This window comes from Ictalurus furcatus, chromosome 23 (assembly GCF_023375685.1).
Source record: "Ictalurus furcatus strain D&B chromosome 23, Billie_1.0, whole genome shotgun sequence".
In the NCBI taxonomy this organism is placed as follows: Eukaryota; Metazoa; Chordata; class Actinopteri; order Siluriformes; family Ictaluridae; genus Ictalurus; species Ictalurus furcatus.
In genome coordinates this window covers 5078750-5095681 of record NC_071277.1, presented here as the reverse complement: position 1 = coordinate 5095681, position 16932 = coordinate 5078750, and the positions used below count along the sequence as shown (strand labels likewise).

At 39.3% G+C, this 16932-nt stretch overlaps 1 protein-coding gene across 1 annotated transcript; it reads left to right on the top strand.

Moving 5' to 3' along the window:
- Window positions 1–370: 370 nt before the first annotated feature.
- atp6v1ab (ATPase H+ transporting V1 subunit Ab) lies at window positions 371–14896 on the top strand. The gene is made up of 15 exons (XM_053611758.1): window positions 371–770; window positions 6930–7026; window positions 7229–7357; window positions 7687–7901; window positions 9253–9390; window positions 9485–9636; window positions 10539–10701; window positions 10789–10897; window positions 10993–11115; window positions 11992–12106; window positions 12283–12346; window positions 12447–12650; window positions 13176–13270; window positions 13378–13549; window positions 14238–14896. The coding sequence occupies exons 2-15, from the start codon at window positions 6945–6947 to the stop codon at window positions 14328–14330; spliced, it is 1854 nt and encodes a 617-aa protein (XP_053467733.1). The 5' UTR covers window positions 371–770; window positions 6930–6944; the 3' UTR covers window positions 14331–14896.
- The last annotated feature ends 2036 nt before the right edge of the window (window positions 14897–16932 follow it).

The window sequence follows — 16932 nt, the reverse complement described above, 5'->3', positions numbered from 1 at the left end:
CACTAGAGGGCGCTGTGTATCTCAGTATTTACTCTTGGTTACACCAGAGGGCGCTGTGGATATCAGTATTTACTCTTGGTTACACTAGAGGGCGCCGTGTATCTCAGTATTTACTCTCGTTTACACCAGAGGGCGCTGTGGCTATCAGTATTTACTCTCGCTTACACTAGAGGGCGCTGTGGCTATCAGTATTTACTCTCGCTTACACTAGATGGCGCTGTGGATATCAGTATTTACTCTTGGTTACACTAGAGGGCGCCGTGTAGCTCAGTATTTACTCTCGTTTACACCAGAGGGCGCTGTGGCTATCAGTATTTACTCTCGCTTACACTAGAGGGCGCTGTGGCTATCAGTATTTACTCTTACACTAGAGGGCGCTGTGTATATCAGTATTTACTTTCACTTACACCAGAGGGCGCTGTGTATCTCAGTATTTACTCTCGCTTACACTAGAGGGCGCTGTGAATATCAGTATTTACTCTCGCTTACACTAGAGGGCGCTGTGGATATCAGTATTTACTCTCGCTTACACTAGAGGGCGCTGTGTATATTAGTATTTACTCTCACTTCCACCAGAGGGCGCTGTGTATATCAGTATTTACTCTCGCTTACACTAGAGGGCGCTGTGCATGCCGGTTCCTGTTTCTCCAGAACCGTCGAGTGAATGAAGTCAGCTGATCTGTTCTCCTAGTCGCGTTATTTCTCATCCCTTTTTTCCCCCCAGCGCAGCCCGAATCTGAAACTCTCTCCGATTCTTCACATCATTTCAGGTAATTTCATATTTATATTCCATCCGTGTTCAAGCGGCGACAGATTTTTATTTTAAATGTATTTAAAAGTCGTGTTGTTATTTTGGCCTGTCATTAGATCCCAGGTAGCTAGCCTAGGTGGCTAAGCTAAATTCATTACATTTTCATCCGATTCACCAAGAAGGGCGACATTACCATAGAAAATAATGACAGTTTAGATTATTTACACGTTTTACAATGTATAGTGTTTATTCTCTTTATATTTTGTATTCTGCCTGGTTGTTTACGTGATGCTCGTTTGTCCCGTCTGTAACCTTGGGGAATGTACAGAGGCTGCGCGTGGAACGACGCCATTTCATTTCTAAAATTTCTCTTCGTCAATTTTATCATCTATTTTAATATTTTTAATTTGTGCAACAATTTAAAAACAAACAAACAATCCCACCCGTGTAAGGAGTCCATCCAAGCAAACCAGAATGAATCGGATGCCTAAGAAGTGTAAGTGTAAAAATCAAAATAAATACATGTAAACGCTCATATTATATTATATTATATTATATTATATTATAATAAACTGATAATAAAATAAATAAATAATTGCATTAAAATGTGTTTTGTTGTATGAAATTCATGCACATCCTGCAGACCGTGTGATGGTCACGTGACTGCAGATCCCCTGAGACACTTGAGCTCTGTGCACAAATTACACTTTTATTACACGTTTATTACACGTTTATTTCACGTTTATTTCACGTTTATTACATGTTTATTACACACATTTATTATACTTTAAAATACATTTTTTCAGTTTCCATGTTTCTAACTCCAGCTCTGAGCTCAGAGTCTTCCACATCACATGATGTTCTCCACCTTCCTCCTTTTATGATTTCATATTTACTCTGACAGTGATTATTTATTTATTTGTTTGTTTGTTTGTTTATTTATTTATTGAGATTGATTAACATTTTACTTGGTTTTCCAAAGCAGGTGCAGTATAATATATATATATATATATATATATATATATATATATATATATATATATATATATATATATATATATGTATGTATATATATATATATATATGTATGTGTGTGTGTGTGTGTGTAAGATGAGGAGCATCAAGCGAAGTAGTTTATAGTAGCACTCTCTGGGTGCTAAATCTCTCTGGGTGCTAAATCTGTGTGGGTGTAAATATACAAAATAAATATATTTCAGAATTCTGATGATAAATCTGATAATCAGTCTGTACAGGATTTCACTGAGTGTTTTTTTTTGTTGTTGATTGTTACGGCCAGAAAGGCTTGATATTTTGCTGCGTTTATTATTATTATTTTATTTTCATTTTTTTCTACAAAGTTTTTCGATGCAATTTGTGGAGTGTTTTGCGGGAAGCTACTTGAATTGGTGAAATCGCAATCACGGTCTTTCGCAGTGATGTTTGTTGGTAAACGAGACTTTTTAGTTGTGCTCTTGTTTGACGCACGTGTATCGAAGAGGGATTTGGCTGAATGCGCGTTGTGATGACGTCACGTGAGACGCCTCGGCCTAAATCTGCGGAAAAGCTGCGGACATTTAGAAAAATTGCAAGCTACTCAGAATATATTTGTATATATATGTATGTATGTATGTATGTATGTGGAAACTGTAATGGTCTCTAATTTTTTGCCTTCTATTGGTGGCATGTTATGTTCACTGGAAACCATTAAGGTCCAGTAATGGTTTTAATGGTTAACAGCTGATGGTTTGTTATGGTAGTGGAAAGCGATAGAATTTCTGTCATGGTTTGTACTGTTTTGTTTTGTTTTTCAGCAGGGAAGAGACATCTCTCTATAGAATTATTCAGAACTCTACCCGTGCCAGAGAAGTTACCTCAGAAATGACGTTGTATCATAAAGCAGGAATATTAGAAATAATGATTGCGTTTATTAAAGAATGAAGCTGCTGTTGTCAGGATCAGTCGTACGGACTGTATATACACACGGTAATAAACTGTTTGTAAGTGCTGTCATACATTACTTTATCGCAGTCTACCACAGGAGTCATGTGCCTGCTGGCGAGCTCGACGTGTTCCTGTTTTTGAGCTGTTCACTACAGCAGTGTCTATGTTTTAAGTATCTCTGGTGTCTCTTTCTTTTTTTTTTTTAAACTGTGAAATTAAGATCAAAGTCCCAATTTGGTCGCGTTTGTTTTGAGAAGTCAGAGATTATTCTTAGTAAATGTTAGCAGGATCAGAGAGTGGATTAGACTAACCAGGATTAGATTAAAGAGAATTTAGATTTTAGTCAATTTTGTTGATCTGTATAGATATTTGTATGTTTAATATATATATATATATATATATATATATATATATATATATATATATATATATATATATATATAAATAAGAGTTGTCTTGCAATGCTTAGTTTTGACTGTAGTTAAACAAACCAGCAATTTAAGCATTGACCTTCTTATCGGCAGATTAATTCATTGATAAACTCTGGGATTCATTATTCATGTTCACAAGATACACAAGACAAACATTCCTGTTCGGATTCATCGGGAGTCATCTGATTATCAAAATCTTCCCTTACTATATATATTAAAAAAAACCTTTCCCTTAATTTGAGGAGCTCTCTTTCTTTCAGCAACCCATCGAATATAGCCTGCAGTTTTTGGAAACGTAAACCACCTCCGAAACTAAAATGAATCCGAAATACACTTCTAAATCTGAGTCAGAAATAATGGCGCAATAGGATTAAATTAAGTCGAATTTAAAACCGAAATGAGGATTATTTACTAATTTAAATACAGGGCAGTTCTTTTAAAGCAAGGTTTTCAGCTTGTCACAACTCTAATAATACACGGTGTCTAAAAGACTCCACACAGAGGGGACTATGTACACTAGCATCACGTCGGTCATACCTTTGTCAGTGGATGTTGGTGGACGTCCACTTCTCGCTTGGTCCGCAGCACTTCCGGTCTTTTTGGATTTGCTAATAAGTTTGGCACCAGTGTTGTGCGTGTGTGTGTGTGTGTGTGTGTGTGTGTGTGTGTGTGTTATTTGCTTGCCACGTTTCCTGTTAAAGTCCATCGGAGACCTTGCGACAGCTTCCCGATCCAGCCATGAGAACGATTTCAATACGTTCTTCTTTTGCCAAAGGCGTCTTTGAAAGGCTATCTGAAAAAGAAAAATGTATAGTATACATGAAACATTTCGGAAGACATTTTTGCTGAAAAGTGTTAATTTTCTCTATGTATGGAGACTTTTGGGACACCCTGTAGGTATGATTTGACCTGGAGTAAATAAACAGTGCGGGGGAATCTTTCTATCCAGTTCATTCATCGGTATTTGTCTGAGAATTTGCTTTTGCATGTTGGAAATTGCTCAATCGAGTAACGCACATGTTCGTGCACTGTCATTACTCAGGGCCACATTTGTTTGAAACGTTCCTGAACGTCCCGGGTTTGTAATACTGGAAATTCCTTCACGCTTTTCAAAAAAATAATCTATATCTCTATTTAGAGATCAAATTAATAAGTAAATCTGAGCAAGTGAATAAATCAGCGTGTGTGTTCACAGGCTGTAGTTATGCCTCTTTTTGGATCCTGAGGAAAGGTACGTTTCCGGGCAGGCTAGATTAAAATAAATTTGTTGTTGGTCGAAGAACGACGGAGAAACGATATTGGAAAACGTCAGCGTTAATTCGTTTCGGAGACGCAGAAACGGCAAAGAATGTTCTGGATAATGCTTTGGAGATTGGAGGCGGAGAAGAGAGGGCTAATTAAAAGTTGTAGCAGAAAAAGAATCGGCTAATTTGTTTTCAAGAACGAATTTCGGACTTTCCCGACAGAGCTGCCCGAGTGAATATACAAGACGACGGCGAACTCAGACGTGCTCGATCCAAACGTACAAGACGTTATACGTAGTCATGTAGTACCGTTTCTCCTTCCAGCCTCTCGTGCTGAAGTGGCACATCCACACAGACTTGCCAGAATTACTCAAGCGTCTATTTTACACCCCGTTCCTCTTTTCCGTAGTCAGTCACAAGCTGTGCTCATGTGACCCTGCTTTATAACCGTTCTGTACATATGAACTAAATCTTAACTGTCACTAAAATCCTCCCTGATGAATTCTGATACCAAACTGTAGGTCAAAACCTGTAGGTCTCAAATCCAGCTGCATTCATAAAGTCTGTGGATATTTTATTATTACATAATACTGTATTTACGGGAAATAAATACTTTTAGGTTTGGTCTGTAGGTTTAGCAACGACCGTATCGGTTTGTCGTGCTGAAGCGGCTCAGCATTGTGAAATCAATGAATTTTTACAAAATTTTTTTTACTCTGGAATGTGGTTTTTGTTTTCCAGGTCTGAGCAACCATGTATTTATTATACACTTTCATACCACGGTCGTGTTCTCGATCCTGATTGGTCAGAAGGAGTCGATTAATTTTCTCTAACAGCGACTCTGACAGTAGTTCTCAGGTTGACATCAGTGCACTCTTTCTAATACGTTATCATAATAGTAATGTATACGTATGTTCTACATCCGACGTTTTACGTAATCTAGGACTGATAATAAGCAGATTCAAAAAAGAAAGAAAGTGTTATTTAACAAATAAAAATGTCTAATTGTTGATATGGTGAAGTTTTTAGTAAGGAGTCTCCAGTGTCAGCGCTTTGTAACAATCCGGACAGAGGACTTTTCGTTAATCATCTTTTATTCACTAAAATGCTAATTGTGAGGGTATAAGAGGAATAAAACCCTCCAGGACGCGCTTCCTATAGGAAAATAGTCCATTTTGGACTGGTAAGAGGAACCCCGCTTACTGATTTTATTTCTTTGAGGCCATGTTTGTGGATGTTCCTGTAATACACACAGTTGAGAGACAGGAAGAACTCCGGCTGCTCACATGAACGTGACTAACATGCAATCCAGAGCCGACTCTTAAAATATCTGGCAGTGTGGTGTTAATGGAAAGAATAAAAAAAAGGAAATCCCAGTGCATCTCTACTGATGATCCTATGAGGTCCAGCTGTTTGTGTTTAACAGCTACACAATTCATTTTATACTGAAAAGCTTGGGGATGTTCAGTGAGAAGGCCAATCATGAGCATCTGTGAGCTCATGTACATGGAAGAGGGCGGATAGCGCTTTCCTCAGTGTGTTGCGCTGCTCGTTGGCTTCACGTGTCTCAGAGGAAGCATGTGTTCGCATTGACCCTCACTGTTTGTTAGCTGTTGGGGGTGGGGGGTATGGGGGGCGCTGCTGGCTGGTGGGAGGGAACTGGCAGGTGACCGAAAATTCACAATATCATAATATCAACCAAGTTCAGCATGAATTTCTGGGACTAGTCTTCAGTAACAGGAGTAAAAAAATTTTTACAACGCATCTTTTCTTACTTGTTTTGCTATTGCATCCATACTATACTTTATTTCCGTTTCTAAAGTAAATCCATCCATCCATCTTCTATACTGCTTATCCTTCACTTCAGGGTCACGGGAAACCTGGAGCCTATCCCAGGGAGCATCGGGCACAAGGCGGGGTACACCCTGGACAGGGTGCCAATCCATCACAGGGCACACTCACACACGCATTCACACACTACGGACACTTTAGACACGCCAATCAGCCTACCATGCATGTCTTTGGACTGGGGGAGGAAACCGGAGTACCTGGAGGAGAACATGCAAACTCCACACACACAGGGCCACGGTGGGAATCGAACCCCCGACTCTGGAGGTGTGAGGCAAACGTGCTAATCACTAAGCCACCGTGCGCCCCTTTCTAAACTAGATAAATCTGTAAAATATTATTTTCACGCTGATGCAGGAAAGCGCAACTTTTCGGAAAAAAATTAACGTAAAAAAATTTAACATGAGCATTCATTAAAATTTTGTCTAGAAAGTATGAGACTCCAGGGAATTGTGTAAGAAATCATGTCTTATACTGATATTCTCAAAACAAATGAAAATGGTGGATGGGATTTAAAGGTCATGGGTCGTTGTCGTTTTCATAGGAAACATTTGGACTGAAAAGAAAATCTGGTAAAGCATAACGGTGTTTTCGAAACGATGTGTGTCAGTAACAGAGTGGCTCACTCGGCAAAGGAAATAATTTGTCACCGTATCACGCAGTACAGAAAGTTCTCCTTCTAGTGTGTAGTCTGATCTCACTCTCTGTCTTCAGACACACACCTCTAACATGGACTTTTCCAAGCTGCCCAAGATCCAAGATGAGGAGCGAGAGGGACAGTTTGGATACGTGCACGGCGTCTCCGGACCTGGTTAGTAAATAAAACCTTTTACTTTGCCTCGCTTTTAATCTTCCATCTGCAAAAAGTATTCAAAAAATGTTATATTGACACGCCCCCCCAACCCTTTCTTGTATATTCAAGTAAATTTATCTCACCATCAGGATTTACACTAAGAGTCTGCATGTAGCTTCACCGTGTAAACGTCTCATGTGTATGTGCGTTCGTCCCTCAGTGGTGACTGCTTCCAGCATGGCCGGGGCGGCGATGTATGAGCTGGTGCGTGTGGGTCACTGTGAGCTTGTGGGAGAAATCATCCGGCTAGAGGGAGACATGGCCACCATTCAGGTGTATGAAGAAACCTGTATCCTTCACTCACCGTCGATTAGGAACTGTTTATTTAGTGGTCTTGTAGGTACCTCAGACCTCCATTTTACAGGAATCAATCTCTGTTTTCTTCTTCGCATGATGTTTAAGAAATAAAGTGGACCAAAATTTACCAAAGTGTCTATAGTGCTGTGCATATAGTTTGTTGGACAGTGCGCTCTTCATTTTTGCTCCTGGATGCATGACTTCTCCTTATGATGATTGGTGGAACCTCATAACCAACTGACAATCACTGAACCTTAAAGAACGTGTCTCAAATCAATAAGTTCTTCAGCATTCCAAATAGTTTTCCTGAGCTATGTACAGCTGGCGTGTCTGTCGGTGACCCGGTCCTGCGTACAGGGAAGCCCCTCTCCGTCGAACTGGGACCCGGCATCATGGGCTCCATTTTTGACGGTATCCAACGTCCACTGAAGGACATCAATGACCTGACCAAGAGCATTTACATCCCTCGAGGAGTGAACATCGGCGCCCTCAACCGCGACATCAAATGGGAGTTCTCGCCCTGCAAGAGCTTACGGGTATGTATCCCGGAAAAGCGAATGAAAGAGTGGATTTTCAGAAAAAGAAAAAAAAAAAATAGGTTAAACAACTTGCAGTCCATCTTTTTTTGGTTGATAGTCACTCAAAAAATGTATCATAAATTGCTTGACGTGACTGTTCCACAGAAGAGCTTACCTCTCTACCCTCATCAAGAAATCCATATATATGAATATGCAAATTCAGACACACCCCCAGCATTACACATCGCCGCTTACTTCCCCTCATAAACCGTGTAATAATGTTTCGTTTAATTCGTGCATTTGCATATTAGAAGATAATACACTATGAAATTTATGACTGAATAATAAATTAACAAACAGATTCCTCCAAAAGAATTTTGTAAAGTTTAGGGTGATTTATTTTTTTATTTTTTTTAAAGCATACTGCCAGTTTAATAAAAAATTTTTAAAAAAAAAACATTAATACGTTTTGATTAAACTTCAAGAAATTGGTTAAATAATGTAATATTAGAAAATCCAAAAAAAATTGAATTGATGTGATTTTTTTGTTTTATTAGATCTAACGTAACTAAAAATGCCAGTCAGGATCACTCTACTTGGGGCCGCATTCAGATTTGCTTATATCAAAAGTTTTATCAATATTTACTCAATGAAAGTTCAGCATATTCCGAGTTGTGTTACGCACCCACTTAAGCTGATTTGCACCTGCATTTAATGGAGTCCGGTTAGAAGTCCAGTACGAGTGAACGAGGACACTTTTGTTTAATATTCTTACTTGTTTCAATGCCAATACACGAACAAAATGTAAAATAAATAAATAAATAAACTCTTGGCTGCCGTTTTGTATGTGGCGGTGTAATTATTTACCTGTAAGAACTGAAGGTCGTATTTATGTAGCCAGAGGGTCTATTTCTTATCCAAAAACATCAAGACTTAACGATCACATATCAAAGACAATAGAACTCTTCATTTTTTTTTCTTATTATTTCTCGGGGTAGAAGTTGCCTTTTACACTGAGCTATAGGGAGCCTATGGTTAGTTACGCTACCTCCTAAATCGTTAGCTGATAAACACGGTCGAAGTTGTCTGTCCTACTTATTAAACAAAAGGGTTTTAGCGCACAGAAATCATCATTTCATCATGGTGCTGATCTTAACTTGATAATAATTTCAGGAAACGCAGCTCAGATCAGGTTGAAACATGGCATATGGGGAGTAAAAACAGTATAATGCATATTTGGTACACTTCGTGTTACTACAATGATCTGTGATATGATCTGATATGATGATTTGCCACAATTCAGCTTAGGATTCAAAAGAAAACGTTTGCTGGCAGTGCAACAAATTCCTTCCTCACTTTTCTGTGTCAGGTTGGGAGTCACATAACCGGAGGAGACATCTATGGTCTTGTGTACGAGAACTCTCTCATTAAACACAAAACCATGCTGCCACCCAAAAACCGTGGTACCGTCACCTATGTGGCACCACCTGGCAACTATGACGTCTCGGTGAGCTGTGTGGCTATTTTGTTTAGACCATAAAGCAAATATTCTAATAAAAGTGTGGAGTATATACATGACACAAAAGTGTGTGTGTTTATAGGATGTGGTGTTGGAGCTGGAGTTTGAGGGGGTGAAGGAGAAGTTCACCATGGTGCAGGTTTGGCCTGTGCGCCAGGTCCGACCCGTTACTGAGAAGCTGCCTGCTAATCATCCTCTGCTAACCGGCCAGCGAGTGTTGGACGCCCTGTTCCCGTCAGTGTCTTTATTTTGTTCATAGACGCAGCGCCTGACATAAACATTCACCTCCTGAAACTTTTCCAAAAAAACAAACCCTCTTTGCATTAAGGAGCCCATTTTGAGAATCACTGATCTGCATGGTCTGATCTACCTACATCTATATCTATATTAGGGATGTAACAAAATGTATTATTTGGAACGAAAAGATAAACAAATAGAATGTACACTATTTATTTAATAAAAAAAAAAATTCTCAGCAAGCTTGACGGAAAGGTTCACAGGGCGTCCATCTAGAGGCGTGCGTTGGGCTTTGGGGAAGGGATCCTGCAGGACGCATCAGATTTGCACGAATGGGAGGTTTTAACTTTTAGGCGAGCGATGAGATAGGGAGCTCATGTGACGTAGAAAGACCACGTTCATTAGCATTAACATGAGGCTTTTACACTGATCATTTGTTCATCCTTAGTAACTGCCTGGTCAGGGTCATGGTTTTAAATGAGTCTACTAGTTTGTTTATATTTTGGGAAATTGAACCAACTAAATTTGTTAGAAAATATCGTGGGCAGGTGGAAACTAAAATAATAAATGTGCAATTGGGAGTAAAAAACAAAAACAAACAAACAAAAAAACAGTCCTACCCACATCTCTAGTTGAGACCAGAACTGGAGGGATGTAGCTGAGGCTGAGGAACTGTCAGAGCCAGAATTCACACTCCCTGCTGACATTTCTACGGCTCCTTTTTTTTGCCCCTAGTGTTTTTTTCAGTGGGGTTCATATTTAATTTAAAAAATCTCAGATAAGTCTCTCTGGATCACTAAACGGATACAGGTTGCATTAGACCTCTGTACATCAGCGATTGGATTTTTGTGTGTGCTTTCCAAGCTGATGTCTGTGCTTTATTTCTGTTATATTGACAGGTGTGTACAAGGAGGGACTACAGCCATCCCAGGGGCTTTTGGCTGTGGCAAAACCGTGATCTCTCAGTCCTTGTCCAAATACTCCAACAGTGACGTCATCATCTACGTGGGCTGTGGAGAGCGAGGTAACGAGATGTCTGAAGTACTGCGAGACTTCCCTGAGGTGAGAAACGGCACACCATAACCTCACTCTGGATGTGATTATGAGTGGAGTTCAGTATGATGGACGGCGCTCTGGTTTGTCCTACAGCTTACCATGGAGGTGGACGGGAAGGTGGAAAGCATCATGAAGAGAACGGCTCTGGTGGCCAACACCTCCAACATGCCCGTGGCTGCTCGAGAGGCGTCCATTTACACAGGTACCGGCCCAGCAGGCGTGTCTTCAAAGCTTTGGTTTAGCATGTCACTTTTATTTGGTCTTCGCCTTTGAGTGTTTTATTCGTCCGTGCTTCAGGAATCACTCTGTCCGAGTACTTCAGGGATATGGGTTACAACGTGAGCATGATGGCTGACTCCACTTCTCGATGGGCCGAGGCTCTCAGGGAGATCTCTGGGCGTCTGGCCGAGATGCCTGCTGGTGAGATGATGATGATGATGTTGATAATAATAATAATAATAGTAATAATAATAATAATAATAATAATGGTTCTGATAAAGATATAGCAGTATTTATGCATTTAAAATGTGTCCCTTTGCTTTACAATATGTGCCAAAAACTATAGGAATGGACAATTAAGCAAATCCTAAATAACAGTAAATAAAGAGGCATTTTATTTATTTATGTATTTATTTATTTATGTATTTATTTGTAGGGGTTATTAAATTTTATTTGAGCCTGCTCCATTTCTTACAGGATTATATTATTTATTGTTATTCACCTGTTTTGGTGCCAGGTCTAATCTTTTATATTAAAAAAAAAACATTTCTAGCCATGTGTACCCCTCTAAAATGAGAAACCTAGTCTCAGTAGAACTTTCCTACTTCATTAATAAAATGAAAAGGAAATAATTTAATAGCTAAACAATGTTGCAGTAATAAGTCTTTGCATTATGACCAGTCCCTCCAGGATTTCACGATTTTGCGATCGCGGAAATGAACGCAAAATCAAGCAAACTCGGAGGAGCTTTCAAGTTTTCTAAATTACCACAGATTTGGGTCAAAACACGTCGTGTGACGTCATCACAACGCACATTCGGCCAAAGCCCTCGGTTCGCCTGGCAAACATGAGTACAGCTTAAAGGTGTCCTTTACCAACAAACATCAATATGAAAGACTGTGCAATTTGCGAATTGGCCAAATCAAGTAGTTTTCTGCAAAAAAGCACAAAAAACTCTGTGGAATTCTGTACGGACTGTATGACAACCATTAAAGCATTCATTTTAAAAGTGTCACTCTTGCAGATGCATCACTATTTCACTGACTGACTGTGTGTGTGTGTTTGTGTGTAAAACAGATAGCGGATACCCTGCCTATCTAGGGGCTCGTCTGGCCTCATTTTATGAGCGCGCCGGCCGTGTGAAATGTCTCGGTAATCCCGAGAGGGAAGGCAGTGTTAGCATCGTGGGAGCGTAAGTGGTTCTCTCAAAGCCGTTAACTTTTCATTTTATTAGCAACCCTATTGCTCACGGTCTTCTATTCAGATAAATGAGATGTTTTATAACTTTATAGTGTACAGTGAGAAATGATAACTAGTCCAGTTGCGGTTATTAGGAGATTCATGATGAGTATTGGGGTTTTTCCACAGTGTGTCGCCCCCTGGTGGAGATTTCTCCGATCCTGTGACATCTGCTACGCTAGGTATTGTACAGGTAAGAGCTCAACATGCTCGTTTTCTCATTCGTTCACTACAGTAGTGGAATTTTACTTTCATAAACACTCTCTTGTGTCCCCCCCGCCCCCCCCCCCAAGGTGTTCTGGGGTCTAGATAAGAAACTGGCCCAGAGGAAGCATTTCCCGTCTGTAAACTGGCTAATCAGCTACAGTAAGTACACGCGAGCGCTGGACGAATACTACGACAAGCACTTCCCCGAGTTTGTGCCGCTGCGCACCAAAGCTAAGGAGATTCTGCAGGAGGAAGAGGACCTGGCTGAGATCGTACAGCTTGTTGGCAAGGTGAGGAAGTTTGCATGAATCTGCATTCTGAGTGTTTGAAACGTTATGAAAATCTTTTAACTGCACATTCAGAAACAGGGGACATGAACAAAATGGGGTTTCATTGCACTGTGTGTGTTTGTGTGTCTGTTTGTGTGTGTGCACGTGTGTGTGCCATGGGAAAAACATGGATTAAAGAACGGATCATTGTCTTTAACCATAATTGTATTTATTATTTTTTTTAAAGTGATGAATGTTCAGATGCTTGCAGAGACTTGTCTTAATGAATATGTCGTGAAGGACAGATTTAACAATTCGGCTTTTTTTTTGTATGCTTTGGTGGAAAACCAAGCCACTTACTTACCATTACTTCCTGGAGTTACCAATCATGAGCTGGTAATAAAAAGCAGGACTTTTGGTCGTTCATAGAAAACACACAGTTCTGTTTTTTTAGCTCCAAAAGCATTTTTACCAGCAGTTTGTACAGTACATAAAGGTGTAAACTGTATTTTATTTCATGTTTTTCTTCTGTTTTTAAAACACCAGGCTTCCTTGGCCGAGACAGATAAGATCACCCTTGAAGTCGCCAAGTTGATTAAGGATGATTTCCTGCAGCAGAACGGTTACACGCCTTATGACAGGTTTGCATCTTTACATAAAGCGAGGTTTACATCGGACGATTACTTTAGTCGATGCTGATGCTCAAATCAACCCAAATTACACTCGCATTCATTTTCGTCATCTCCAGGTTCTGTCCGTTCTACAAGACGGTGGGCATCCTGTCAAACATGATCGCTTTCTACGACCTGGCCCGGCACGCAGTGGAGACCACCGCCCAGAGCGATAACAAGATCACCTGGTCCATGATCCGTGAGCACATGGGCGAGATCCTCTACAAGATCAGCTCCATGAAATTTAAGGTGAACTTTTTATCACTATCGTTAACGTTTCTATCTAACTCCTTTCCAGTTCAAGTTCTAGCCTCACAAGCGGGCATGTAAAATCCAACCCAAGATAACCGTCATGTCCTGATATCAAACCGGAAATGAAACATCGACTGGGTTTTATTAACCTTCATAAATGTTCGGAAGGTGTTGATGAATTTTCAGTACCAGCAGCTCTGACAGCGATGCAGCTGCAAATCACAGTATACAGTATAAAAACACAGTATCAATGTGCTATAATCAATGATCTGGTGAAGTTTTTTGTTTTATTTAACATCTGTCTAAGGAGTCTCCAGTACCAGTGGTTTAATAGCAAGTTTTACACCATGGGAAAATCGTTTCAGTTTCTCTGTAACATGAAAAGCTGCTTTTTTTTTTTTTAAATCTTCATGCGTTCCACGACATTAACTATATATAAAATGCACTCAAAATATGATGTTTTTTTTTTTTAGTAAATAAGAAATTGTAATTGTTGGCAAATTACTGTAGTATAAGGGCAATAAAACACTTCAGATGAGAAAATAATCCACTTCAGGGTGGTAACATTGCATCACACAGCCCATCATTAATTGTTTTCTTATAAGCTTTTTAATAATCGAGGCTATTGGGAAGGATAAAAAGGATGAAATAAATGTTAATCACATTTGCTTTCTCTTTCTCTCAGGACCCTGTGAAAGAGGGCGAGGCGAAGATTAAAGCCGATTACGCGCAGCTGCTTGAGGACATGCAGAACGCTTTCCGTACGCTGGAGGACTAGGTCCGTTTCTGCGTCCGCATCAGCTGAACTCGGCTGTCTTTCTCTCCCTGTCTTCGCGCCATTCAGCAACATTCCACTTCTTTCTTTTCAGCCTTCCTCTCACGGAGCAGCAGTAGAAGAAACTGTTTTGTCGTCCGGATCCTCCTCTATTTTGTGTGTGTGCGCGCGTGTGCGTGTTGTAGTTGGTTGTGTTTGTGTTTTTGTGAGTGTTCCAGAAGCATTTTTTCGTTTTTCGTACTCCGCTCTACTGCCTCATCCTCCAGTGGTGGTGTTTTTTTTGTTTTGTTTTGTTTTTTGAGATTGCTAGATGTAGATTCCTTTCTGGTGTAATTATCATTCCAGTGTTCTCTGTACAGACGATTTGAGAGATGTGATGAATTAAACAGAGTTACTATTTATTGCTCCGAGCTCTGGTGGTTGCTTGTGTTTTTCTTCGGTTCTGTTTTAAACTGTATTGTCCCATAAGGCCGCCATGTAATTTAATCGGGGCATCGCACGCCTCTCGTGCACCGCTTGTGTGACAGTGTTTAAGTCCTGCAACAATAAAATTCATTACAAATGTGTAAGTTGTAATGTTTGTGTGAGTGATTTTATACATCAGTGAAACAGGGTGCATGATAAAGTATTTTATATGACATGGGGAATACTCCGGTGATATCACTGAAATAAAAGATGAAAATACAAATACTGAGACAGTTCCGTCAGGAAGCGACACAAATTGTAGACAAATCATGGAAGAATAGACACGAATAGACCAGCCATTCATTTACCATACCAATCACTCACACACACACAACAGACAATTTGGGAATGCCAATCACATGTCTTTGGACTGTACAACTCATGTCTTTGGACTGGAGGAGGAAACCAGAGGTGGGATTCGAACCCCCAACCCAGGAGGTGTGAGACAAATGTGCTAACCACTAATCCCCCCCCACTAATAGTCCATGTCTGGCATCAAATAATCACTTGTTTTGATCATTTTTGTACAGTTGTAATTTCATCCTTGTGTCTTCTTACATAAGTAAGGTTACACATATCGTGTGAAATTTCCTTTCTTTTATGACTGTTGCTATTATTTATATGTTTGTTTCACACTAGAATTGATCTCCAGTTTCTCTAATGATGGAATCTATTGTTTTTATAATTTTGTCACCATAAATATAAAATGTAAAAAGGGCCACAATGAGCATGATCTCGAAATCTGTTCATATAAAAACTTCAGGTAACTCTACAAGGAAGTACAACGCATTTACTTACGTGTTTTCTTATTTGTTTACGTTTTAGATTTGCTCAGCTTTTCTTTAACATGACCTTTGTTTCGTAGCTACTGTTCTGTGGTGCATATTTCTTCCGTGAATGGATTTGTAGATGGATTTGTGACTGTGGAGCCAGTAGAGGGAAGCAGAAGCTTAAACATGTACTTATGGACACGTTTTTACTTCAGATCTTTGAAAATCAACACCCAAGATGAGAAGCATTTAATTAATGAAAATCCAGCACTTGATTTGCTAATTAGACCATTATTGGACAGATTTATTTTTGTAGAAAGAAGCCAAGTACTTTGTGTTATTCATAACAGATGATTCGACAATTGAGGTGCCATTTGTTTTGCACTGATATTACATTTACGTATACGTAACATGAAAGTGTAGAACTTTTTAAACACAGGTTTCCTTCACAACGGACTATAATGTATTTTTAAAACATTAATTAAACCTCTACAAAATTTTGAAAACTGCATATATCAACTACATTTGACCTTGAAATAATTATCATTAAAATAAATAAAAATAAAAATCTTTTTTTTTTTGCATTAATGTGGGAATCCATTTAACATCTCATGCTTGAAACATCCTTTTCCATGAGTCCTGCATTATAAGTTATGAAATGTACATGAACACTTTCACTCCTATGAAATATCTGGAATGTTCCAAAAGTCACATGTTCAACAGGATGTTACATCATTTGAATTTCCTGAAGATCATGGGAAGATGAAAAGTAAGTTCTCTGATTCTTTTTTTTTCTCCTTCATTTTCAGTGATATTGTAATAGTGACTGAAGAGGTCACTTTGAAAGTACAACCCTTTCTACCCAAATTACAGACTGAAAGAAAAGGTTTCATTTCCGCTGTCATTATGAAGATCTAGAGCAGCCTCTAGAGGCGTAATAAAAACTCTCACTGACTAATTTTGTTGTGTTATTTGAAGTGGTTTTTTTTTTTTCCATTTTGGATGTCACTATTTTTTTATTTGTTATTTGGAGTGTTATTTTTTGGTTCAGTTTGGATGTATATCTTTTATTTACTTTAATATTTATTAATAGTAAAACCCACTATTGGTATACCTCTAATTTAAAATAATACATTTTCAATCATATAGATGTCCTCATACCATTAGCACGGATGCTATCAGGTCTTTGGACTTGCTATGTTGTGTTTTTGGTCGCCAGAGGTCCCCGTTGTTCCCCCATTTTGTTTTCCTGGCTGTCTGTGATTAGTATTATTGCTGTAACCTGTGTCTCATTCCCTTGTGTCTATTTAAGTTGCCCTGTTTCTTCACTTGGTGTTTAGTGTTGCTAGGCTAGCCTTTTGTGGCTTATG